This window comes from Leiobunum rupestre, chromosome 6 (assembly GCF_980474605.1).
Source record: "Leiobunum rupestre chromosome 6, qqLeiRupe1.1.hap1, whole genome shotgun sequence".
Classification (NCBI taxonomy): domain Eukaryota; kingdom Metazoa; phylum Arthropoda; class Arachnida; order Opiliones; family Sclerosomatidae; genus Leiobunum; species Leiobunum rupestre.
Genome location: NC_143389.1, coordinates 65,365,682 through 65,393,206, shown reverse-complemented (window position 1 = coordinate 65,393,206; position 27,525 = coordinate 65,365,682). Strand labels below are relative to the sequence as shown.

At 35.3% G+C, this 27,525-nt stretch overlaps 1 protein-coding gene and 1 long non-coding RNA gene across 5 annotated transcripts; both read right to left on the bottom strand.

Moving 5' to 3' along the window:
* Nucleotides 1-166: 166 nt before the first annotated feature.
* On the bottom strand, nucleotides 167-22,774 carry Nse4 (SMC5-SMC6 complex kleisin component Non-SMC element 1). 4 transcript variants are annotated; one of them, XM_090177915.1, is made up of 11 exons: nucleotides 22,713-22,774; nucleotides 19,635-19,810; nucleotides 18,975-19,055; nucleotides 8,838-8,968; nucleotides 8,228-8,364; nucleotides 7,669-7,768; nucleotides 6,988-7,075; nucleotides 4,981-5,072; nucleotides 4,379-4,427; nucleotides 3,262-3,338; nucleotides 167-262 (listed from the first exon to the last, which is right to left on the bottom strand). In XM_090177915.1, exons 2-11 carry the CDS (start codon nucleotides 19,774-19,776, stop codon nucleotides 206-208), a joined length of 954 nt encoding a protein of 317 aa, XP_090034041.1. In that variant the 5' UTR covers nucleotides 19,777-19,810; nucleotides 22,713-22,774; the 3' UTR covers nucleotides 167-205. The 4 variants fall into 4 exon arrangements, with proteins under 4 accessions (XP_090034041.1, XP_090034038.1, XP_090034039.1 ...); XM_090177912.1 differs by lacking the exon at nucleotides 22,713-22,774 and adding an exon at nucleotides 20,933-21,115; XM_090177913.1 differs by lacking the exon at nucleotides 22,713-22,774 and adding an exon at nucleotides 20,432-20,868.
* On the bottom strand, nucleotides 13,895-15,352 carry LOC149943186 (uncharacterized). Its single transcript, XR_016481301.1, has 3 exons — nucleotides 14,743-15,352; nucleotides 14,543-14,679; nucleotides 13,895-14,486 (listed from the first exon to the last, which is right to left on the bottom strand). It is a non-coding gene; the product is annotated as an uncharacterized LOC149943186 (long non-coding RNA).
* Nucleotides 22,775-27,525: the final 4,751 nt, after the last annotated feature.

The following is a 27,525-nucleotide window of genomic DNA, read 5'->3' as shown; positions in this document are numbered from 1 at the left end:
ATCTTACTTTAATTAACCAAATCTAACCACTTGTTGAGGTATAAAATATTTACAGGCTAGGATGAAAATGAGTATAATGGGTGCCATCTATACATTATTATCTTTATGCTAACCGTGCAAATTCCAAACTTATATTTATTTTAAAAAAATGTAAAATTTATTTTTACACATTAAAACAAAATTCTTAAAAGCTTCACAGTTGACATTAGTTACAGCGTCTTTTTATAACTGCTTCTCTTATTCCAAGGCATTTGATCAATTCCTGGAATTTTAGTAAAAGTTATGTAGTAGTAAAAATATAAGGGTAATGAATATATTTAAAGTTTTGAGAAAATCAAATTATTCGTCATTCCATGAAAAACACAAACAAGATTCACTGTTTAAGCAAAGTAATTATAATAGTAATCGCAACATAATTATCTATTTCACCAATTTTGTACAGTTTTAAATTGGAATGTAAAAAAATAATTTGATTTCATGGGATAAAAAATGTAGCAATAACTTATATCCATTACATTATGTTAATCAAAAGAGCAACAGAAACTTCTATTTTAATGTTCTGCATTAAAATTAATGTCAATTATTTTATAAAATTTATGTAAAGAGAATGAACATCACTCCCAAAGGATGGCTTCTGTCTTTTATCCCACACATTATGCACCTTTTCATTGACATGTGTACCATAAAAACATAAATTATTTTGGCACTTAAGGATGAACATATCTAAGATCTTTAAAAAGGAAATCCTTTCTATCCTTTGTTTATAAATAACTTGTTAATATCATATCTTATAGCTTTGTCAGTGTTTTAAGATCCTAAATTACCGAGAAAACTACGAAGGAATATCATAAAACACTGTGAACAACTCAAAATAGTCGTATACCATGGCGTCAGCCAATTCCTCGCTGCCAACTAAAACTGACTTAAATTTTAAAGAATTTTCAATTAGGCTTAATAAGCTCAATTTTTAGTTTTGGTTTTTCCTCAATATTATCGGAACCAGTACTAGTCCGATTTTGAAACCGGATCCAGTTTTGGAAAGGAAACAATTCCGTGCGTCGATCGGTGTTTGTCACGTGCAAGAGTGTCACGAATTTCTATTGGTTGAAAAGGCGATGTTTCGGTTTATTAGGCCTCAGTCGAATATTTATTCAATATTTAAAAATTTTAAATAGCAGAAAGTTTCTCCGTTTTTTTAAACTTTCCAAAAAGGTATCATTGGACTTTCTGGGTGAAGTGTAGTACAGCGGCCTCATCGAATTTGATATTAATTTTAGTTACGCCTGATAGACCTTGTCACGTAGATGTCGAGGGTATTTTTTATTTTGGCCGCAAATGATTATTTAATTGTTTAACTTAATTTTTTTAATTTTAAAAATTTCTCATTTTCATTGAATTTTATATTAATTTTGGTTGCGCCTGATAGACATTGTCACGTAGATGTCGAGGGTATTTTTTATTTTGGCCGCAAATGATTATTTAATGGTTTAACTTAATTTTTTTAATTTTAAAAATTTCTCATTTTCATTGAATTTTATATTAATTTTGGTTGCGCCTGATAGACCTTGTCACGTAGATGCCGAGGGTAATTTTTATTTTGGCCGCAAATGATTATTTAATTTTTTAATGTAATTTTAAATTTCTAATTTTTGGGTATTTGCACGTGTTTTGTTGTACTTATTTCCGTCGTGTGTTCGCCGGCAACACAGTTTCGGTGTCCTAATGAATTCCACGTGATATTCCCTTTTTGTATAAAATCAGTTACAGTTTTTGTTCATTTTCTCGGTGTTTTGTATTTTTGGGCCACAGTGATATTCCCGTACTTTATCAAATCTTTTACAGTTTTTGTTCATTTTCTCGGTGTTTTCTATTATTGGGCCACTTTGTTTCTGGTTGAGATTAAAAGTATATACTTGATGCGTAAGGCTTGGTACTGTCCTCTAGGTCGCGTTATAGATGGCCCATCGCTTTTTTTAGTATGGGGTTGGGGAGGCGCTGCGCGCCCCCAGCGCTTGAGCGAAGCGAGTGCGCGGCGCCGTCAGGCGCCAATACGGGGAGTTTAGTAACGTCTTTTACGTGTTTTGGAAGTAATTATCTTCGTCGGGTTGTCGCCTACACCACGGCTTGTTACTGTTTGTTTAGGTTTCCACTCTACTAACTTTTTAACATTAAGTTAATTAATTTAATTATCATTTTCGACCCAAAAACAAAAGTTTCGTAATCAACGCGTCAAGTGCTACATTCTCCGCCACCCAAAAATACAAAAACACGGTAATTTCCTACAATTAGTACATTTTTAACATTAAGTTAATTAATTTAATTATCATTTGCGGCCCAAAAAAATTGTTTCGTAATCTGCGCGTCACACGTCAAGTGCTACATTCTCCGCCACCCAAAAATACAAAACCACGGTAATTCCCTAAAATTAGTACATTTTTAACATTAAGTTAATTAATTTAACTATCATTTGCGGCCCAAAAAATTAGTTTCGTAATCTACGCGTCAAGTGCTACATTCTCCGCCACCCACAAATACAAAAACACGGTAATTCCCTAAAATTAGTACATTTTTAACATTAAGTTAATTAATTTAATTATCATTTGCGGCCCAAAAAAAATTAGTTTCGTAATCTACGCGTCAAGTGCTACATTCTCCGCCACCCACAAATACAAAAACACGGTAATTCCCTAAAATTTGTACATTTTTAACATTAAGTTAATTAATTTAATTATCATTTGCGGCCCAAAAAAAATTAGTTACGTAATCTACGCGTCAAGTGCTACATTCTCCGCCACCCACAAATACAAAAACACGGTAATTCCCTAAAATTAGCACATTTTTAACATTAAGTTAATTAATTTAATTATCATTTGCGGCCCAAAAAAAATTAGTTTCGTAATCTACGCGTCAAGTGCTACATTCTCCGCCCCCCAAAAATACAAAAACACGGTAATTCCCTAAAATTAGTACATTTTTAACATTAAGTTAATTAATTTAATTATCATTTGCGGCCCCAAAAAAAATTAGTTTCGTAATCTACGCGTCAAGTGCTACATTCTACACCAAAAAAAAACACGAAATTACATGAGGCCGCTGTAGTGCAATTTTGCCGACTTTCTACTGTGAACGGTTTTAGAAACATTTGAAACACAAAGTGTCCAGAAACTTTTGTCAGGGACTGTACATTTGTTTATCAACAAAATAATGCAAACCAAAGATTTTGATATATGTGCTATGCATTGAAATTTAAAGAATTCATACCTGATATTCATTTATATCGAAAGATATCACAATTTGCTTAGTCTCTTTTTTGGTATTATCAGCACGAGTTATAGGAGCTAAAAAAAATATATCATAAACAATTGGTATATAAAAAAACTACGTAAAAAAACTGAAAATGCGTTTAATTAATATTTTTCATTTAACAAAAGTTAAAACTATTTTCACAACTTTTTACTAAATTGTTGCCTCACAATATGCTTTTTTTATACACAGTATAGTTACATCCTTAAAGTTTAGTGACAAAATGAAATTTCTTATAAATTTTAAAATTTTGTTTCATGGTATATTTAAACCAATTAAAACTTTTGAAAAAGACTTACTTTATGGAGAATTTTTTAAAACATTTATTGACAATGCGCAGAAGCTTTCAGGCAACTTACTTTCCTCAGCTGATTAAATTACGTTTTAAAAAAGCTCTATGAAGTTTTAAGTGATGAAAATAAAAGTAATTTTAACTTGTGAAATTAAAGAGGAGGTTATTTTAGGAGTAGGAATGTAAGCCCTTCATTCCACGTAAGCCAACAGCTCCCTACAGAATTACCATTAAAGTCAGCAAATTTTAATGGAAAGGGAAACTGAAAAACTTGGTGAAAAACCCTTTAACCACTAACCAGTGCTGGATTTTGCATTATACTGACAAGGAGACATATCGAGGTAGAGAAAGTTTAAACTTAGTTGTGAAAAACGTTTTGGTCATTGAAACTTTTCCCTTTGGAAGCTTTCAAGGAACACAAAGGTCTACTTAAACCCAGAGTTGGAAAAAATCGGGGAGAAACACCTCGGGATGTCTCCTTGTAAGTATACTTAACTACAGGGCTTCAGCCTCCTTGTAATATTAAGGCCGGGACTCTTAAGGACTTGGCCTCCACCCTTTTGCCCATTAATTTGGGACCTCGTTAAATCGAGCAGTGCCTTTTAACCATTGGTTGGAGAATGTGCAAAAGGAGTTTTTTCGACTTTTTACCCAGTGCCACAAGCTGGGATTGAACCCAGCTTCCCTTCCTGTGAGGCAAAACATGCTAGCCACTTCTCCACCTCTTCCAACTTAAAACTTAATTTTTAGACTTCTAACTGTGCCATGTATTATTTTACATACCTATGACTGGAAGATTCTTTTCATCTAAAAATATGGATGCTGCATGGTCCTGAACAAAAAACAATTATTATTTACTTTAAAATCCATCTATACATTGGACAGATATAACACAATAGGTGGTTTCTTTTCGCCTGTTCTCGGACTAAAAGTTAATTTTTTAACCATAAAATATTTTATTCGCCTGTTCCGGGGATGATAATTACTCCGCCCCATAAACTATTCGCTTGTTCCGGAGTATTAGGGTATACTCTTTTTAGTCCTTCTGAAAAGGAGGTGTCAAGGAGAAAATTGGACTTTGCCATCTGCTAGCTAGAATTTATCTGCTAAAAAGGAGACAGGCAGTCATTTTGGAAAAACTCAAACTATTTGCCACCACAGAACCAGAGTAAAATGATGTCATAGCGTTAGTCTTCTTACTATACTCCAAAGTCTCGGAACAAGGGAAAAGAAACCACCTAATGTAATGCAATATACAAAAATATTTTTCATTAGCCCTTTAGCAAATAATTAAAATGTAAAAAAAAGTTATGAAATAAATTAATTCCTTGGGTCAAGATGGGCAAAATAGAAAATGATAAATTAGTTACAACATTTCAGCTTACCTTTATTAAAAATGCAATATAAAACATATTTTCCACAGTTGTAGAAAAGGATGCTGGATCAATGCAAAAACTGAAGTATGAAATTGGAGAATCTGAAGCAGAAATAAAAATTTGCCATGATTACTCTTACAATTGTCAGTCAGTACCCATAATGGGTGAAGTGCACTACAGCGGCCTCATCGAATTTTATATTAATTTTGGTTGCGCCTGATAGACCTTGTCACGTAGATGACGAAGGTATTTTTTATTTTGGCCGCAAATGATTATTTAATTGTTTAATTTAATTGTTTAACTTAATTTTTTTAATTTTAAAAATTTCTCATTTTCATTGAATTTTATATTAATTTTGGTTGCGTCTGATAGACCTTGCCACGTAGATGCCGAGGATAATTTTTATTTTGGCCGCAAATGATTATTTAATTTTTTAATGTAATTTTAAATTTCTAATTTATGGGCATTTTCACGTGTTTCATTGTACTTATTTCCATCGTGTGTTCGCCGACACCACAGTTTCGGTGTCCTAATGAATTCCGTGATATTCCCTTTTTTTATAAAATCAATTACAGTTTTTGTTCATTTTCTCGGTGTTTTGTATTTTTGGGATACAAAGTGATATGCCCATACTTTATCAAATCTATTACAGTTTTTGTTCATTTTCTAGGTGTTTGCTATTTTTGGGCCACTTTTTTTCTGGTTGAGATTAAAAGTATATACTTGATGCGTAAGGCTTGGTACTGTCCTGTAGGTCGCGTTATAGATGGCCCATCGCTTTTTTTAGTATGGGGTTGGGGAGGCGCTGCGCGCCCCCAGCGCTTGAGCGAAGTGAGTGCGCGGCGCCAATACGGGGAGTCTCAAAGTGTGTCAGGCGCCAATACGGGGAGTTTAGTATTAGAAAAACGTTACTAACCTCCTAAAATGACGCCTTTTTTAAAAGTTAGTTGATTAAAAAATTATCATTTGCGTCCGCAAAAAAATTGGTTTAGTAATCTACGCGTCAAGTGCTACATTCTCCGCCACAAAAAAATACAAAAACACGGTAATTCCCTAAGATTACTAAATTTTTAAAATTAAGTTAATTAATTTAATTATCATTTGCGGCCCAAAAAAATAGTTTCGTAATCTACGCGTCAAGTGCTACATTCTCCACCAAAAAAAAAAAAAAATTACATGAAGCCGCTGTAGTGCAATTTTGCCCATATAATTTCATACACAAGAGGTCCACTAAAACATGATCCAGATAAATGAAAAGCTATTTTTCCTGGGAATTTGATATTTTTAGATTGTATAGCTCACTCACGGGTCTTTAAATGATACAAAACTCAATGACCTTGAACCATATCCTCAAGGCCATTCAAAATTTATCTTGAGAACCATTGGGCTTAGAGAATATTTTCCAATTAGAAAGGCGTGGGCCATCACTTTTTATGTCAAAGTGGCTTTGAGCCGATGTAAATTCGCCTATAGCAAGCCAAGAATATAAACACAAAAACAAGAAGGTGATAAATAAAAATACTAAATGACTAATTATCAATATAAAAATTTATTTAAATTAAGCTCAAATTAGGTCGGTGGAAGTCAATAGGGATCTAAAAAGTGATGGCGCACACTTTTTGAAATGGAACCGACCTTCCAAGCCTTATGGTTTGAGATATTTTGAAGACTTGGTTCAAGGTCAACTGAATTTTAATAGCCTAAGATATCATACCAGAGTTAATTTGTCCTGAAAATGATGATGCCGTAATACAAGTACTATCTAAATTAACACCTAAGCATGATCTTTTATACATTTTTATTTATGACCTTGTTATTGTTGTTTATTTTGTTGGCTTCCTGTTGGCCAATTTACATTGGTTAAGTCACTTGTACATAAAATGGGATGGTGCACACATTTCTAATTGAAACCGAGTCTTTCCTAGGACAAATAGCTATTCAATTAAGCTCTGGATCATTTTTAGTTGAGACCTTGTATAATATATGATCATAATGATAAAAATATAATTTGCTTACTATCATTTTCTTCATAAAGCTCATTAAGTAGAGCTAAAACATTTTGTACTTCCTCGGTTGTTTGATCTTTAGCTTGAAGCTTATCCACCTAAAACCGGATTTTCTTTTAGACATGGCAAACCAACGAATAAAACCAGTTATATAAGAAAGACAGCGTAAGAGTCATCGAGCGACTTTTAAAGCCATTAAATCAGGTGGCTATGTTACAATGCGTAGGAGGGTGGTGGAAAACCCTTCATGCCACGCGACCCAACAGCTCCCAATACTAACTATTACCGTTAACCTCAAGTTTTTATGGAAGGGGAAACCGAAGAACTGAGGGGGGGGGGGGAACCTCTTTAATCAGTGTGGAGAGAACTGGTAAACTCAATGAAGGAGTTGTTCAGTTTCCTCCCAGTGCCCACAAGATGGGATTGATCCCGCCCGGCTCCTCGTGCAGCAAGGCGAAAGTGCTAGACATATAGCTAATCCCACAAGGATCTTTTCAATTGTTTAAAACAGAATATAAAACTATAAAGAACAAAGAACTTCACGCTAAAATGTGATAATACTTTTAAAAATACATGAATGTGGATTTTTAATTTAATAAACAAAACAAACTTGCTAGTCTTTCCTGGTTTCAAAGATAAGGAAAAAACAAGAAATCTGCAAACACTGAGGAAATAAAACAAATATACTTACTTCCACTGGCTTTGTATGAGGATTCTTTGTATCTCTGGCTTCTCTCGGTTTAATTACTCGTTTTTTCACTTCAACTTTTTCAACAGCATATGAGCCATACCTTAACAGTAATAATAAAAATAATAGAATACAAGCTTTATTCTTATTTCAGATTTAAGATAAATTATTAAAAGTTAAAAACTACTATGAAGTAGAATGTATTTTCAAATTAATTTTCTCGCTTGCATTGGTACCCACCCAGCTGCTTACGCAAAACATTATTGTAGTGGAATTAGGAAAACCTATAAGGAATTGTATTTTAAAAACAGAGGTATTTTCTTTGATCAAAGTTTCCTAGAATTTTTTTTAGAAAAATTGAACAGTCAACCATTAATACTTGTACCTCAAAATAAGAGTAATCTAAGTATCGGACCTCTTCATTTGAACTATGGCTTAGAAGGAATAATATTGACTATCTGTATCTGTGGCACTTTTAAGTTTATTTTCGCAATTTTATTTTAAAAAAAAGTAAAACCAAGATTTAAAAAAAAATCCATTTCGGAATAAACAAACTGCTTACATGAAGTAAAATGGCGGTGATTTCTTATAAAAACTGCAATCGCATCCCAGTTGATACCAGGATTCAAAAGAAACACCTACGCCTCTTCCTTCTTGCGCATCATCTTCAACTATTCTATTAACATCCATGAAGGTTAACTTGAAAAGAAAAAAATTCAATTAAACCACTAACATTCAAAAATATCACAAAATAAATATTCCTTAATTAGAACTTTTGCAACATTAAGAACCTATCAAAAAATCAAATTAATTGAACAAAATATTCTTTATTCATTTAAAGCTAAATACAAAAAGGTCCTAATATAATTTCACATGTTGGTCAATCGTTCTTAATTTTAAACCAAAATAACTTCTAAGCTGCTCCAAATGCTGTAATAAACAAACTACTACACATCCATTGTTGCAATAGTTTAAGTTCTAAGTTTACAGAAATGGACATGATCAATGAAACCCTATTTAAAGTACATTTTCAGATTTCAATCCTGTTTTTGGTCAGAAAGCAACACGCCTCAAAAATATTATCAATGTATCATAGCATTTGATAGCAGCAACTTAGCTGTCTCATGGACTAAATCTTTAAAAAAGGGAAAAAGTTGTTTGTATAACGTTACCATTTTCTCACAAAATTCCAATGTGTCAAAATGGGTAAGATTTGTTTGAAGTTTTTCAACATTCATATATTCTCTATTGGTGAAAAGATCGACAGCGGCGGAGTCGTAAACCATTTCATTGATCCTTGTAACTAAAAATAAAGAAACAAAAGTTAATAGACATACATTAGCTTGGCATAGATCAAATAGGAATAGCACACTTTCCATACCAGAGAGTGATAATCAAGCTTTTCTAGAATTAAATATTCTTCTCAAAAGTTGAAAAAATATTCAATGCTATTGTCACCACAGCAATCGGTTTCAAGCAAGCAGACAGGCTTGGCTGGTTTAAATAAAAACCATAAGGCGGAGTGGTGAGCACTTTTTCACCTCGCAACAAGAGGAGCACAGGTTCAATCCGAGCTCTCAGGGACTGGATTAAGACTTTGGAACCACTCCTTTTTCCTTGAGTTTGCAAGTTCTCTTATTTCCATAAAAATTCGCAAAGGTTTTAAAGCAATAGTTAGTGTGGGAACGCTAGTGTTTATACCTCCTACATAGTCTATAAAAATGGTCTTAGGCATGTTGTTGGGGCAAAAACGAGGCCATGTAGAAGTTAAAACATGTTTAATAAATAAGTTAAAAGTTATATTCATTATTTACAGAAGACTAAGATAAACGAACTAAGCTAAGAGGCATCATCTCAAACTAGTTACCTCGCCATTCCAATAACAATCTAATCAGAACATGTCTGCCAGACCAGACAACAAAAAAACCTTTCCACCAAATAAGGTCACATGGACCACTCAAAAAACAAATCTTATCTTATCTTATCTGATAAACAAACCTAATCTCTTTAATCAAAGACAAATTAATATTATACTCAACACTTCCCCTTCTTTGGCATATCTAAAAATTATTCCAAAGAACATAAACAAAATTATCTATTTCAAATTCAACAAAGTTAAACAATTTAGAAAATTACTCTTATTAAGATTTTTAGTAAAAATGTCTGCTATATTAGATTTAGACTGAACAAATTTTAAATCAAATAAACCGCCATTAAATTCATCACGAACGAAATGATACCGAATGTCTATATGTTTAGATTTCTGAGTTTCGATCGAGTTTTTAGCAAAACATATCGCAGATTCATTATCACAAAATATTGTGGGCTTACTTAAATTCACGTCAAACAGTTTGAGTTCTTTAATTATTGGTGACAACCACAAGTTCTTTAACGGACTCTGACAACGCAACGTACTCGGCCTCCATCGTAGATAAAGCAACTGACTTCTGCTTAACGGATCTCCATGAGAAGGGTGCCGACCCCATGAAGGCCACATAGCCACAATTTGATTTTGCGAGTATCTCGATCTGCCGCCCAGTCACTGTCGCTGAAGATACGTAGGACCGGAATATGCTGCTTCTCGTAGACGAGACCATGACTGGATGTAGTCATCAAGTACCTTGCCAGTTGACATAGACGCTGCCAATGTACTAGGCCAGGGTTACTGCTGAACTGAGACAAGGCGATTACCGTATACAGGATGTCTGGCCTTGTCCTCTGTGCCACAAATAATAGGCATCCAATTAAAGATTTAAATGGAAAACGGGACATCTGCTTCTTGTCATCTTCAGTAGTAGGGCAATCTTGACGAGTTAGAATAATCCCAGTGCTCATGGGCATACTGACTCGATCCTCATTAATGATGTTAAATTTCTTGGCAATCGTCTCTATATACTCTGATTGATGTAACTTGAGTGAACCATCTTTTAATGTCTCAAAACAAACTCCGAGCAGTTTCCGAATGGGTCCCAGCAATTTCAAATCGTACTTTACCGACAGTAACTTGTAAATCTCTTGGATGATATCATCTGTTTTGGCTAATACCACTAAATCATCCACGTATACTAAAACAATTGCTTGATACGGTATATAGTAAACGCAATTCGTGCCCAGAAACTTTCTGAATCCTAGCTCATTGAAAGTTTTGTCCAACTCTTCGAACCAATAGCGGCCACTCTGCTGAAGACCGTAGAGTGACTTTATTAATTTCAGACAATAAGTACTAGTGCTTGCGACTTCATACCCAGGTATTTGCTTCATGAAAATCTCTCTATCTAATTTTCCATATAGATATGCGTTTTTTACATCCATATGGCAATGGACCCATCCAAAAATCATGACAAATAACGAAATAAAGAACCTTATTAGAGTAAAATTGACTACAGGTGAGAACGTCGAATCGTAATCAACGCCTTCTTCCTGACTGAACCCTTGAGCCACTATTCTAGCTTTGTAGCGTAGTATCTTGCCTTCATGATTTTTCTTTATTGTGTAAACCCATCTACAACCTAAAATGTTCTTGTTATCTGGCTTCTCGATGACCTCTGCAACTTTACGTTCGCTCAAGGTGTTCATCTCGGCGTCCATGGCTAATCGCCATTCTTCAGTTTGAGGAGATGTCATGGCTTGCTGATATGTCTTTGGAATTACCAACTCTGTGCAGTAATTCTCATAAACTTCAGAAATATCTTCATCGGTTATAGATGAGAAAAGTGATGCGATTTGATTCTTCCTTGAAAAATCCCAAGCGTCGATAGCATGATTCAAATTATTGTCGGTAAGATACTTCTGAACTTCTACCTTTGATCGAAACTTGTCACTATCTGGATTGTAATAATAGATATCAACTGTCCCCTTCGATGCTCCACTTTTCCTTGTAACAACATCTCGCCGCCAACCCGCTGGTAAGTTCGGAACCAGAGTTCCCCCAATCGGTGATTGTGAAGTAACTGAGCTTTGTGAAACAGCGACTGATGATTGAACTTGTGAGGGTGTTGATGCTTGACCCGGAATCGGTACAAGTGGTAGCAGAACGTTAGGCATTTTCGCAGCCTTTGTATCTTATTCAGTCGCCGAGGCCCGTTTTGCGTCAACGTGTTCCCTTGACCACATGCATCTCCCGTGACTTGCAGTATGGCGGATGCTTCTAATTTCGTAAGAGCATTTACCCAATTAACCACTGATAATTATAAAAGTTGGAGCTGGGAGATTCAAGAACGATTAAAAGAAAAGGAATACTGGGGAATTGTTAATGGCTCTGAGCATATGCCGAAGGGTGAAGGAGTTAGTGAAGATGATAAGAAGAAATTCAGAACAAAAGTGGTCAAGGCCTATTCCATGATCGCCTTATCTCTCAGTAAAGAAGTTCGATGCCTGATTGTAGAAACAACTAGTCCACGTGAAGCTTGGGATGCTTTACGAGATGCCTTCCTCCCGAAGTCAAGGGCACGTATTGCATCTCTACGGGCGGAATTTTATACGATATGCTGTCAACCTGGAGAATCCATCCCTGCCTTCATAGGGCGATTATACGATGTTAAACGACAATTAGTTGAAGCGGGTGATACAGTTAAGGAAAGCGATATCTCGTATCAGTTAATTAACAAATTACCAAAGGAATATGAAAATTTGGTTCAACAAATTTATCATTATGATGATGCACAGTTCACTCCGTTGAATATTAAGAAGACGTTACTAGCGGAATATAGTCGGCAACTACAGAGGGAAGAATCTCACATGAAATCAGATGCACTAACTGTTCAGACTAAGACTAGAGAAAGACGATCGCAGCCCGTGTTTCGAGGTGGGACCAATCACAGTTCTATTTTTGGAGGTACCTGTTTTAATAGTCACAGGCCTGGCCATCGAGCTAATGATTGTCGAGGCAGGGGGCCTATTCTTGTCTTGGCGATACGCATGTCGTTATGGCGGAATCGATAAAATATCGCCATAACGACATCGACCGGCGAAAACCGTATTCTTGTCTCCAAAACTCACTTCGACATCGCCGTATCGCCAGCGAATTATAACGACAGGGCTGGGGATGTCGGAATCGCGTTTCTTTGTCGTTATGACGTAAGTTTTCGCTTCGAATCGCGGTATTTTGAAAATGGCTGCTTTACAGCTCGCATGTTTTGAGTTTTGGCGTCTGTCAGAAATGGAAGAAACGAAGAGTTTGGGGTGGGAGAGAGTTCTAAGAGATAGAACAAAAGCTTTTGAACTTTCGGAAAATTAGTTTAGAAGTTTATTTCACCTAGATAAGTATTTAGTAATAGAGATTTGTGAGCATCTAAAAGCGACGTTAGAGTCAAACGCGTCTAACGTAAGAGTTACGGATCTCCCTGTAGATTCAAAGGTGAGCCATGAATTTAAGAATTAAATTTCGTAATTATTAGCGTTTTAATAATTATATGGTTCATTAGGCGTTAGTGGCTGTTCGATTTTGTGCTTACCAGAAAGCAGCTAAATGGCAAAGATTTGTTTCTTGATGTCAGTCAGGCCACGGTCAGTCGCTGTCTGCATCAAGAAACCGATGCAATAAATAGCATTTGAATGCCAAAATGGATAAAATTTCCACTGAGTAAAGGGAAGCCACAAAGTTGAGGTAATTATCAAATCTTCTCATAGCAGATAAATATTAATTTAACAATGCATATAGATTTATGGAGAAGACCAGATTTCCCGGGGGCCATTGCTGCAATAGATTGTACGACAATTGCAAATGTTGCTCCAAATTCACGAGATTCAAATTATCGTGAACATTTGTACATTAACAGGAAAGGATACCATTCCTTAAAAGTGCAATTTGTAAGCTTTATTTATATATATATAAATAATATACATGTACATTCAAAAATTTACATAGTTTTTATAGGTTTTCGATTGTGATTTGGTAATTTTGAATGTCAAAGCCAAGTTTCCTGGGCGTACTCATGATGCCCACATATACAAGGCATCAATTGTTTCAAGATATCTTTGAAAAAAGTTACCTAGCAACCAAGAACTCTAGAGATCATTCCTAAGGTAAGTTTTGAATATTAACTTCTCAATATAAAGGTAAGTATGAGGGTGTATAGATAACAGAAAAACAAATATTTTTCTTTTCAAAACTTTATTAGTGAAATTGTAAAAGATTCTTCAAAATAAAAAATTTGAATTTTTCACTTACTTTGTTTTAAAACTAAGCATATGAAACTCAAATAGTTTTTACAATACAAATTCTCCTTTGAGAACTAGCTATATGGCACCAAGTTTCCAACTGATCTTCCATTATCTTAGTTTGCTTATCAAGATTTGAATTTATTTTCTCAAGAAATTGTTGAGCCCTCGCATATGGCCCTGTTGCCTCTGTTGGTTGCGACCTTTAAACGGTTTAAGCCAAATTATCTTTTCCAAATTTTAAATATTTTTAAAATGATTTTCTACATTTTTACGTTGGGAGTGATTGGAACCAAAGAATATAAAGCCCCAGGAATGGAAGGATTGATATTATTGGCCGCGTGTTTTGGCCGAGCTAGAAACTTCCGGCAAAGCAAATCAGAGTAACTGGAAACGGTTACCGCAACCAGGTCTCTTTGAAAACGAGAGGCGCAAAAGTTCCACTAGACGGAGCTACACCTTCCATTCCTGGGGCTTTATATTCATTGTTAGAACTCACAGACGCTACTGGTAAACTATGATTAAATCTTGGAGATCTGCGGGAATGGGAACCAGTGGGAGAAGAATGGGCGATAGTGACTGAATATGGAGGAGCCATTGTTGAAGAAGCTGCGGGACTTTGATCTAAAGTAGCCAATGCCGCATCCATTTTCTTCAATTATCTGTTGTTAAAATCAAGAAATGTTAGCATGAAATGTATTCATGAAAGAATACTTACCCCAAAACCAGCTTCTGGTACTTCGTAGTGGCCAAATGTACCCCCTAGGCCGCTCAATAAACGAGAGCTGCCCAGCATTTGCTCGACCTTCCTCAGTTGTCTTAGTTCTAGTTTGGGAAGTTCCAGTCAGCCAAACTCTGGAACATTTATGCATAAGTAATAGAAGTAACAGTATTTCTATTCCAAAAAAATTACTTCACCTCCAGTACGGTCCACCACAAGCATTAAGCCTTTGGACAAGACTAATGCACATCGCGGTGTACTGTACGCCTCGTTTGTACAGTTTGCATCAAACTTACGGCTAACGAAACGTTCATTAGCCTCCATGTATTCTAAAATTAAAACCTTTAGATTTCCGCAGAATTTTGTGGCGCGACTCAATGTTATTTTAAAAAAAACTACCAACGAAGAACAAAAATGACAACTGCGAAAACGTAAACAAACGCAAAATATTACAGCAGCCGACAGAAATAAATAAGTGCGATTCGTATTGGACGCTTAGAGGGGCACGTCACCGGATGTTGACGTCACAACTCGCCTGGCGGTATTTTCGTTTTTACGACATTTCTGATAGCGACAGGGGGACAAGAATAAGGTTCCAAGCGAATGTCGTTATCTCGAATGTCGGTATGGCGAAGTGATAAGGCGGAATCGTTATGTCGTAACCGAGACAAGAATAGGCCCCCAGGGCTCAAACCACGCTCTGCTACCACTTGTTGGGGCAAAAACGAGGGCATGTATAGGTTAAAACATGTTTAATAAATAAGTTAAAAGTTATATTCATTATTTACAGAAGACTAAGATAAACGAACTAAGCTAAGAGGCATCATCTCAAACTAGTTACCTCGCCATTCCAAAAACAATCTAATCAGAACATGTCTGCCAGACCAGACAACAAAAAAACCCTTCCACCAAATAAGGTCACATGACCCACTCAAAAAACAAATCTTACCTTATCTTATCTGATAAACAAACCTAATCTCTTTAATCAAAGACAAATTAATATTATACTCAACACATGTTCCAATGCAAATTATAAAAATAGCTCATTACTATGCAGTTTTTTAATTCCTTGGATTTAACAAAAAACAAACTCAATATTTTCAAAATATAAAATTGTGTTAATTTCAATGCATATGCAGAGTTTCGGTACTTTTTTATTCAAAATAAATTTTTGGTTAATGGCAAAGCAGTATTACAATTAATTTAAATTTAAACCAGTATAAAAAAAAATAAAACCCGGTTTAAACCAAAAAATCTGTGGTTTTAAATTTTTTTCCAACCCATCACAGTATTAATTGTTAAGTTTTCAGTGTCTATGAGTAGGAGAGCCTCCATTTATATCACCCATCAGACTGACATAAAAATGGAAAAAAATATCTTTGGGGCATTTTGTAAGGCCCGATAAGCGCAATAGGGGCGCTAGAAAGTGATAAATCAAAAAAGCGCCATCAGGTGGAGAATAGAAAGGAAGAGGTCAAAATTAATTACGAGGCAGTTGACGTTTGGCTTTGGTTGAATGAAGGCACAGGTTCACAAAGGAATGGGGTAAAAACTAATTTTTCGATTTATCCCCGACTAATTTATAGGCAAATTTTTCCCATTACAATTTTAACTGATTAATTTGGTAATTATTTTCGGTAAACTTTTGAAATATATATGAGGTGATATCTATCCAGAAAAAGTTCTTCAAAATTCTTAATTGTGACAAAAATATAACCATCAATTTAAATTATTTAAAAGAAGAACAAGCAGCAAAAGAATAGTTAGATGTCAACGATATATACCATAAGTGGATAATAAACGTAAGTATGACACTTCCTATTCACCCAATGCAAATTTATTAATGGTAGTCTTGTTTGGCCAATGACATCATAAACCATTATGTACCGATAGCCTGACAAATCTCCGCGAACTGCTCCTAGTATTTCGAGTAAGCCCGGAAAATCGCCACCGGTCCACTGGCAGCCTTTTCAAAATTGAAATACTTTCAAAAGTGTAAATAACTCTTACTTTTGGAAAATAATGATGAATTATTGAATCGGAAGATAAAAATAACTATTATATTTCAGAAGATAGTTTTTTTTTCGAATTCCAAACCTAAACACGTGTACGCTCGTATTTCTCACCATCGAACTAACCCACTATTTTGGCAAGAGAAAGAGTAGGAATAGGACGAGTTTTCTGTTTGGAAACTTCCTGTTTCGCAATCACTCCATGACAAACTATCCTTAAATGAATTAGTTTCTCATGTTTTTTATCCACTTATGATATATTTATTTATATATTTACTAGCTTTAATACCCAGCTTCGCCTGGGGTCTAGTTTTAATTAATTAGATCTGATTTGTACCTAAGAAAGGTAAACGCTGTAGCAAAAAGTCCTTAACTACTTAAAAATCCCAACTAAATCTCCCCTTCTACGAATTTCACACTAACCGGTTAAAAAAGTTTAAAGGTCAGGACGGGCGCAAAGGAACTCAAGAGAGGAGATAAGGGAAGCAAAGGGGTGGAAGTCGAGAAAAAAATTGAAAGCGGAGACCAGCCTTTCAATAGATAAGGGAAAGAAAAAGAGGCGAAAGTCCAAAGTCAAGTAAAATAAAAATTAAATTGAATTAGATTAATAACCATGTCAGGTATTTGGAATTAGGAGCGTTTAGTTGGAAATCAGGCCCTGAACATTTTAGTTAAAATTTCGAAGTTAGAGTTTTTAGGTTTAAAAACAAATAACGGCGCAACCACGCGACATTTAAAAAAAAATAGCTCCGGAAAATAGATACGCGAAGCAAAGAGGTGAAAGTCCAAAGTTGAGTGAAGTAAAATTGAATTATGAGTAAAATTGAAATAGATTAACATTGAGTTAAAATTTCAAAGCTCTAGAGCTAACCGTTCGAGTTTTTAGGAACATGACATACAAATAAATAAATATAAATAGATAAAAGAACAAACTTAAAGACTTATAGTTATAGATTTCATAAGGAGGTACATAATAATACGCCTAAGCCAATAGGCTTTGTCGGCTTCAAACGAAAATGACACGCAGCGCCTCTTGTGGCGAAGTCGCGCGTAACTTGGTTAAAAGTTTTTTCCCCTCCCCATTGAAATTAATGTAAAGTTGGCGATAATTAAACGTTAATTAACCTACCAAATGATATAAGAAATATTCCACTGACAATTTTCCCCGTTCATATGAACTTAAATGTAACATAAAATCGTCTTGAAAAATTGTTTATCGCTTTATAACATTCAAAAATAATATTTTTAACGCGTCATGTAGATCAAACAGCTGCTCATCTAGGTGAAGTTGGCTTTGTCAACGCACGTATTAGAAAGCAAAATGAGATTTTAGAAAGTAGGTTGTAATTTGGAACGATATTAATAAAAAATAAAAATAATTTTGTCATAAGTATAAATATGACTTTAGTTTCAAGGTGAATTAAAAGCTAGTTTCATAACTTTTCATCCATTGGTTCGATCACAATGAAAATTTTTACGCGGTGAATCTTGCCCAGTCTTAAGCCTCAGTTTAATCTACCGCGTATTTTTAAACGGAAAAACCAGATTACTATCGTTAAATGATGGCAAACGCTAATTGTAATACAAAACAAATAACGAAATACGTGGGATTTTTGTCGTAAAATGGTCTTAGAAAATATTTTAAGAGAATCTACGTATAGAAAAGGTCAAGCTCTTTTGGTAGGCAAACGTATATTTAACATTAGGGAAACAGTTAACGAAGACAGCTCAGTAGTTCAAGGGTAATGCATACAAGAGACAACAGTGACTAAAAAAGTCTACGATATAACAATTAATTTAAGTAATTTAATTTTAATTGCCATATAGTTTCTATAAAATATTACTCTAGGTTGTACAAGATAGAAGTATTGAAATTCACCGGGAATCACCGCTCTCTCCCTAGATGTATATCTAGACATACGCGTGAACTTTGATCCCGCCTATTTAGAAAATAAAACTATGAAATATACCTTAAAGGCTTTTTTTTTGGTTTCTTTCAAATTCATTTATTATGGAAAAATGTTAATCAAATATTTTTTGGAAAAACGATTTGTTAATTTACTTTAAATCATCACAACATTTACATTAGCGTCAATGGGAATTGTAGTTTATTTTTAACCAAGTTACGCGCGAGCTCGCCCCTAGAGGCGCTGCTCGTCAATCGCTCGTACTCTATGGAAGCTTCGGTGGCGCTCTCTAAAAAAGTAACACAAAAACAAAAATTGACCCAACCTATTAATTTAACACTAAAAGAACCCTTTGAATGACTGTTGAGGATATCTGGAGGCAGTGAGTTCCAGTCGCTTAGAGCCTGAAATGTAAGGTGAGGTGATGTTGTCTCACGGCGGAGTTCACACGCGGTTTAAAAAGTTTCGCAGAATGACCATGCGTACATATGCATAAAAACTTCCACCTACCTCCATCGAATAATTCATTTATCTTCACAAGTTGAGATTTGCTAGTCACAAAATTAGCTGCTGCTGCAGAAGATTCCTTTTCTATAAACCAAATAAAATACTAGCATTAATGATTTGATTCCAAAGATATTTTTAAATCTATTTAAAATATTTCATGCAATTTTAATATGCGATAATCATATGACACATGAAGGGACAAACTGAGATTCAAAAAGATTCAGATTCTTAATTAAATTATCTAATTGTTTTAGGTAATTTTGGAACTGTAATTTTTACTCTGTTTAACCATCACGAAATTGGGCTAATTTATACAAAAAATATGAGCAATTTAATTTTAGAGGATGGAATTCTGATAAAATATTAATTCTAGAAACTGAAATCTAGATTTACCATTTATCAAATTTCAATTGAAAATGAAAAATGAAAAATTGTAGTGATGGGCCGAAACCGTAAAATTACCAATTTTACCCGATACAGATATTTTCCAATACTCTCAAAAAGAAGGTACAACTACCTTTGGCTTTGCTAATTTATTGGAAATATCGGTATTGATAAAAATCAGTTAGATATCAGTAATAATCTGTTAGATATCAGTATTAGCCAACACTAAAAAATTTATTTAAATACCTATATCAATAAAAATAACAACACTGAACAAACCATTTTCTTTAATTTCATTCATTAAAGTTCTATAAGACTGCCGTTTAGCCCTAAATTCCCTGGCATCATCAGTAACAGCAGTTTTATCAGTCAAAGTGCTCCCTTCATCAACTACTTCCATATCACTTTCATCCGATACCATTTTCAGGCTTTAAATATACTTCTCAAGATGATATCTAATAGCCAAAAATAAAAGGTCCTTTATATAAATGAAATCCGACAATATGAAAGAATAAAAGAAATATTAATATCAAAATTTTCTTAATGAAGAAAAAAACTTTAAATCCAAAATGCATTGTGCATGCCATCCAATTTGGATGGGTGAAAAAATTCATAATCTCAGGCGGTGATAGTTTCCATGCAAGCATCACTACCATTGGACTAGTCTTGGGTGTCCAATTTATAGAAGGACTATCATTTCAACAGATATGGGTTATATTTTACAATTTCCACTTATAGACAATTTGCTACTCTAAACCTTCTTACGTTGACCTCCATGTAGCGCTATATAATAATTGATAGGGAAATTAGTAAAATTCAAACATCAATTTGGCCCTGTAGTAATGCTTGAATGACGGAAAATAATAGCACTGTAAGGAGTAAATAGGGAGAGACTTTTGAAATAGTTGTAGGCCCTAATTGTAAATATTTATCATCAAGCATTTTCACATTAAACTTTGTACTTTTCTTTTACCTTTTTGAAAGGTTTAGTGCCATCATTAGATTACTATCGTTGTTATTTTAGATTTAAGACAAAAAATACGGTGCTTAAACCAAGATACTTCACCTATGCTCACAAGATTATGTTACGTTTGATCTGTTTTGGAATTTACTTGTCAAATCTGGAACCCTCATAATTATGTCTAAGATATTAAAATGCTCTATGATGTCCAAGGTAGTGTATGTAGCATAGCATTCCCTTTCAATGTCTTTATCTACCTTGCTCTAAACTAAAATGGTCTCTTACAAGTCAATCAATATCCTTTAGACTGGCTCATCCAAAATTCAAATTTATATATATTTCTGATGGTACCCATAACAATGTTATTTTAAATTTTCTACTAATGCCTAAGAGCCCTATCTCATATTTAACGCGGGTTACTGGACAATTTTGGATAATAGTACTTGTTTTAAATGTACTACTATTGTCAATTTGTCATTGTTATTCTAATTAGTTTTTTAAACTATTTATTCCCCGACATCATAGCTGTTATGGCTGCCTGGACGTAGCTGAGTAGCTCTTTCAAAACTGCTTTATACGTGTTTAATGAAGTTAAATTATTTGAAAATTACATCACCTGAAACACTTCTGCATTAAAAACCACAACAACGTAAACATCTAGAAAGCAGCATGAGTGATGAAATTCCCGCTTCTAAAATGGTATTCCAACTTTCCACGGCCAACTATGACACTCGCGCAATAGCAGCCAACCCATTCGTCGAATTCCATGAACCGGGATTTTCCCCCTATAAACCATGCACTCTTTTTCGCGGTATTTTTCCTGGGCGCGTCCATGTTTGGTTTTCTCCCTTTCAGCCCCATCCTCCATTACCGATACCCAAAGAGTGGATGTTAGACTCCCCGCTGAGGGCAGAGGCAATGGCCGACGAGCAGGAGGCAAGTAAGAGGGGTAAAATAAAGGCGCGGAAAAGAGTGTATAGATTCTTTTAAGGAGAATACTCGTGGGGGAATCTATAGCTTGACTACCTGGGGAGGGGACCCGTTAGGGAAAGAATTTTCAAGAGTTTAGTAGAGGTGTGCAAATACCACTTTTTGGGGATCGAATATCAAATATTTTTTTCAAAGCACGGCAAATACCAAATCGAATATTTATAACGTCGAATAATTTGGTCGAATATTTTTAGGGCAAAAATTTAGGCCAGTTAACTGATCAAATACCAAATAGTATTTCGAATATCAAATTATTCGACGTATTTGGTTTTCAAATAGCCAAATAGTTTGCATATTTGTCAAAAAAAGTAATTGAAATCACTGTTCGTTTTACTTGAAAATAATGGTAAAATATTAAACCAAATACAGTATAACCTAGAACAAAGTTCCCTGGGCGAACTTTGTTCTAAGCGATACTGTATATAATGTTATTTATCAAAATGAGTTTCCTGATCGTAACCTACAAACATATAGTGCTTATCAACTTATCATGCCCATTTTGGCCAATGTGAAGAATAGCCCCCCCTATTATATTTCGATTTTTATTCGATTTATTGGTATCATTTTTTACGCTGAATTTAATGGTGTATTAATTATTATCCGCAAACATATAAATTAAAAGTTATCGGGAATGGGATTTTTCAATTTTCACTGGTATTATCAGGAGATTTCACTGGCTGTTTTACCCCGAGATAGAGTAGGACACATGAAAACAAACTTTCATTTTGGTCTATACTAATTGAATATCAAAAAATGATTTGGGCCAATGTGAAGAATTGAACATCAATTAACTATTTTACTTTTCCGCGTATTTGGACAATACTTGATGCGTTGAACATCAATTAATTATTTGGGCCAATGTGAAGCATTGAACACCAATTAACTATTTTAGTTTTCCGCGTATTTGGACCATACTTGATGCGTTATGGCTAGGTAATGTCCTCTAGGTCGCGTTATAGGCGGCCCATCGTGATAGCAAGAATGGGGTTGGGGTGGCGCCAATAGTCTGTTTTCAATTGCACAAGTTGAAATTCAGTCGATAAGAACTTTTCTTACCCTCGCAAATGCTTTGAAATTGTAGATTTTTCACACGTGTTAACGAAGTCCTTTGGGCTATTTTTAACAATAGGTACTTTGGTTTTGTTTATTGTTTTCGGGTTTATGTTACTTGATGCGTCAGGCTTGGTGCTGTCCTCTAGGTTGCGTTATAGTTGGCCCATAGCTTTTTTTAGTATGGGGTTGGGGAGGCGCTGCGCGCCCCCAGCGCTCGAGCGAAGTGAGTGCGCGGCGCCGTTAGGCGCCAATACTTAGAGTACATTCGACGTTGTATAAGTCACCATCACACAGAAGTCATAGTATGGTTAAAAAAACCTAAAATGCGTTGAAATACGAGAAAAATTCCCAACCCTTAAAAGTTAGTACTGTTCTGCATTTCAGCCTTTTCCTTTTTCGTCATCAGTCCTACGGTCTCCAAAACGTATTAAAATCTAGACATTTAAAGAATCGTCCTCCTCATCAGTCCTACGTCATCAAATAAACAAACAAATCTCGTTGTAAAAATTGCTGGCAAGTAACAATTTTACATTGATCATATCTTTTTAAACAATAAATTGTGATTAAAACTTTTTGCATTGTTAAGTATAGACTACACTACCACTACAAATTTCATTTTCAGTATTATTCCTTAGTACACACCAAACATAAAGTTTGCTTTCACGTGTCCTGCTCTATCTCGGGAGAAAAAGTATAGAACTCACATTAAACTATTGTCGAAAATGCGTTAAAATTGACGGTTTTCAAAACGTGTTAACTTAACTAATTATCATTTGCGGTTACTAAAAAAAATACCTTCGCACTCCTTACACACTGGGCTTTCATCTAAGAAAATAAAAAAAAAAAAAGGAGGGGGGGGCTGTTCTTCACTTTTGCCGTATGCTATATACTTCATAGTTTGCAAACACTTAATTTAAATTTCAAGTTTTTAAATATATGTAAAACGCGAAGGAGCAGATATTTTGTTACAAAATAAAAAATTGCATTTATATTAATTTTAAATCAATAATTATTAATTTAGTTAACTCAAAAATTCTAAACAGAAAAATCCATAAAGTTACTTACTTCAACTTTCCTCCCGGTTTTTAGTTTTGTTTTGGACTTGGTTTACGTTTTAGACTAAATTTGAGTTTTACTTTGCTATTCTAGAAAATTCCATAACAAAAGAGAACAAGCGAGTAGTCTGGCCAATAGGCGCTAGAATAAACAGCTTCTGCCTTTCGCTAAGAAGTTTTAATACAAACGGTATGGATAATGGACGTGCAAGGTACTCTATATATGGACCTTGGCGCTGCGGCCTAAAGAGAGGTGCCAGAAATAAGGACTAGTTCGGAAATTTCACTGGGCTCTCCTGGGATGGCCTTGAAACTCAACAAATTAGAAAAAGACCTGCGGTTATTCGACCAGTTTGCAAACTATTTGAAAATACCAAATACTTTTTCCCTATCTTTTCGAATATTCGACTATTTGATCTAAAAATTCGATTATTCGCGAACTTTTCCAAGCGCTATTCGATTCGACGAATCGAATATTCGATTTGGTATTCGATCGAATTATTTGTTTTGACCAAATATTTTGCACACCCCTAGAGTTTAGGCATACTTTAGGTAGTACGGCCGTGGCGGCCCAAGGTTCCTAGAAAAATCTCTTGAGCAATCACATGGGAGATTGTAAAGGGGGAGCCTGGGAGGAGAGGTCTTATCGCTCGTTAAAAAAGTGTATAAACTATCGGCGTTAAGCGCCAAGCTCGTTTTTTGGTTTTAATGCAAAAACTATTCAAAAAATAATTTTCCGCTAGGGGCGCTCAACGCCTAGCTGATGATTATTATCACATTAAGACGAATATAAATCATCAGAAATACTATTCGGAGTTTTTACGTCATCTTTCGGTACATAGCCAAATAAAAGATTATCCAGGACAGCTATCCTTTTCAAAACGCGTCTTCTCAACGTAACCCTCGACTACTAGCGCCACCTTTTGAAAAAATGGTGAAAGCGTAGAATACGCTTTGTTTTAACAGATTGGCCATATTTAAATTAAATTAAACTTTTTACTACTTAATATTTTGCATATTTAAACAACGCATTAACAATTTCAAAAAGTAAAATTTTCGATATTTTTAAAAGGGCCTACCAGAGACCTCCCGACGATTAATCAATTGTTTCTTCTGTTCATCGATTATTTTATAATTTTAAACGAAATTTCTCTATTTATGGAAGGGCCTACCAGTAACCTACCTCCCGTTAATCGATTATTTTACCATTTTAAACGAAATTTCGCTATTTTAGAAAGGGCCTACCAGTGCCCTACTTCCCGTTGCTCTATTATTTTCCCATTTTTAACGAATTTTCGCTCTTTTTAGAAAGGGCCTACCAGTGCCCTACTTCCCGTTGCTCTATTATTTTCCCATTTTTAACGAATTTTCGCTATTTTAGAAAGGGCCTACCAGTGCCCTACTTCCCGTTGCTCTATTATTTTCCCATTTTTAACGAATTTTCGCTATTTTAGAGAGGGCCTACCAGTGCCCTACTTCCCGTTGCTCTATTATTTTCCCATTTTTAACGAATTTTCGCTATTTTAGAGAGGGCCTACCTGTGCCCTACTTCCCGTTGATCTATTATTTTCCCATTTTTAACGAATTTTCGCTATTTTAGAAAGGGCCTACCAGTGCCCTACTTCCCGTTGATCTATTATTTCCCCATTTTTAACGAATTTTCGCTATTTTAGAAAGGGCCTACCAGTGCCCTACTTCCCGTTGATCTATTATTTTCCCATTTTTAACGAATTTTCGCTCTTTTAGAAAGGGCCTACCAGTGCCCTACTTCCCGTTGCTCTATTATTTTCCCATTTTTAACGAATTTTCGCTATTTTAGAAAGGGCCTACCAGTGCCCTACTTCCCGTTGATCTATTATTTTCCCATTTTTAACGAATTTTCGCTCTTTTAGAAAGGGCCTACCAGTGCCCTACTTCCCGTTGCTCTATTATTTTCCCATTTTTAACGAATTTTCGCTATTTTAGAAAGGGCCTACCAGTGCCCTACTTCCCGTTGATCTATTATTTTCCCATTTTTAACGAATTTTCGCTATTTTAGAAAGGGCCTACCAGTGCCCTACTTCCCGTTGATCTATTATTTTCCCATTTTTAACGAATTTTCGCTCTTTTAGAAAGGGCCTACCAGTGCCCTACTTCCCGTTGCTCTATTATTTTCCCATTTTTAACGAATTTTCGCTATTTTAGAAAGGGCCTACCAGTGCCCTACTTCCCGTTGCTCTATTATTTTCCCATTTTTAACGAATTTTCGCTATTTTAGAAAGGGCCTACCAGTGCCCTACTTCCCGTTGATCTATTATTTTCCCATTTTTAACGAATTTTCGCTCTTTTAGAAAGGGCCTACCAGTGCCCTACTTCCCGTTGATCTATTATTTTCCCATTTTTAACGAATTTTCGCTCTTTTAGAAAGGGCCTACCAGTAACCTATTTCCCGTTGCTCTATTATTTTCCCATTTTTAACGAATTTTCGCTATTTTAGAAAGGGCCTACCAGTAACCTATTTCCCGTTGCTCTATTATTTTCCCATTTTTAACGAATTTTCGCTCTTTTTAGAAAGGGCCTACCAGTGCCCTACTTCCCGTTGATCTATTATATTCCCATTTTTAACGAATTTTCGCTATTTTAGAAAGGGCCTACCAGTGCCCTACTTCCCGTTGATCTATTATTTTCCCATTTTTAACGAATTTTCGCTCTTTTAGAAAGGGCCTACCAGTGCCCTACTTCCCGTTGATCTATTATTTTCCCATTTTTAACGAATTTTCGCTCTTTTAGAAAGGGCCTACCAGTGCCCTACTTCCCGTTGATCTATTATTTTCCCATTTTTAACGAATTTTCGCTATTTTAGAAAGGGCCTACCAGTGCCCTACTTCCCGTTGATCTATTATTTTCCCATTTTTAACGAATTTTCGCTCTTTTAGAAAGGGCCTACCAGTGCCCTACTTCCCGTTGATCTATTATTTTCCCATTTTTAACGAATTTTCGCTCTTTTAGAAAGGGCCTACCAGTGCCCTACTTCCCGTTGATCTATTATTTTCCCATTTTTAACGAATTTTCGCTATTTTAGAAAGGGCCTACCAGTGCCCTACTTCCCGTTGATCTATTATTTTCCCATTTTTAACGAATTTTCGCTATTTTAGAAAGGGCCTACCAGTGCCCTACTTCCCGTTGATCTATTTTTTCCCATTTTTAACGAATTTTCGCTATTTTAGAAAGGGCCTACCAGTGCCCTACTTCCCGTTGATCTATTATTTTCCCATTTTTAACGAATTTTCGCTATTTTAGAAAGGGCCTACCAGTGCCCTACTTCCCGTTGATCTATTATTTTCCCATTTTTAACGAATTTTCGCTCTTTTAGAAAGGGCCTACCAGTGCCCTACTTCCCGTTGCTCTATTATTTTCCCATTTTTAACGAATTTTCGCTCTTTTAGAAAGGGCCTACCAGTGCCCTACTTCCCGTTGATCTATTATTTTCCCATTTTTAACGAATTTTCGCTATTTTAGAAAGGGCCTACCAGTGCCCTACTTCCCGTTGATCTATTATTTTCCCATTTTTAACGAATTTTCGCTCTTTTAGAAAGGGCCTACCAGTGCCCTACTTCCCGTTGCTCTATTATTTTCCCATTTTTAACGAATTTTCGCTCTTTTTAGAAAGGGCCTACCAGTGCCCTACTTCCCGTTGATCTATTATTTTCCCATTTTTAACGAATTTTCGCTATTTTAGAAAGGGCCTACCAGTGCCCTACTTCCCGTTGATCTATTATTTTCCCATTTTTAACGAATTTTCGCTATTTTAGAAAGGGCCTACCAGTGCCCTATTTCCCGTTGCTCTATTATTTTCCCATTTTTAACGAATTTTCGCTATTTTAGAAAGGGCCTACCAGTGCCCTATTTCCCGTTGCTCTATTATTTTCCCATTTTTAACGAATTTTCGCTCTTTTTAGAAAGGGCCTACCAGTGCCCTACTTCCCGTTGATCTATTATTTTCCCATTTTTAACGAATTTTCGCTATTTTAGAAAGGGCCTACCAGTGCCCTACTTCCCGTTGATCTATTATTTTCCCATTTTTAACGAATTTTCGCTCTTTTAGAAAGGGCCTACCAGTGCCCTACTTCCC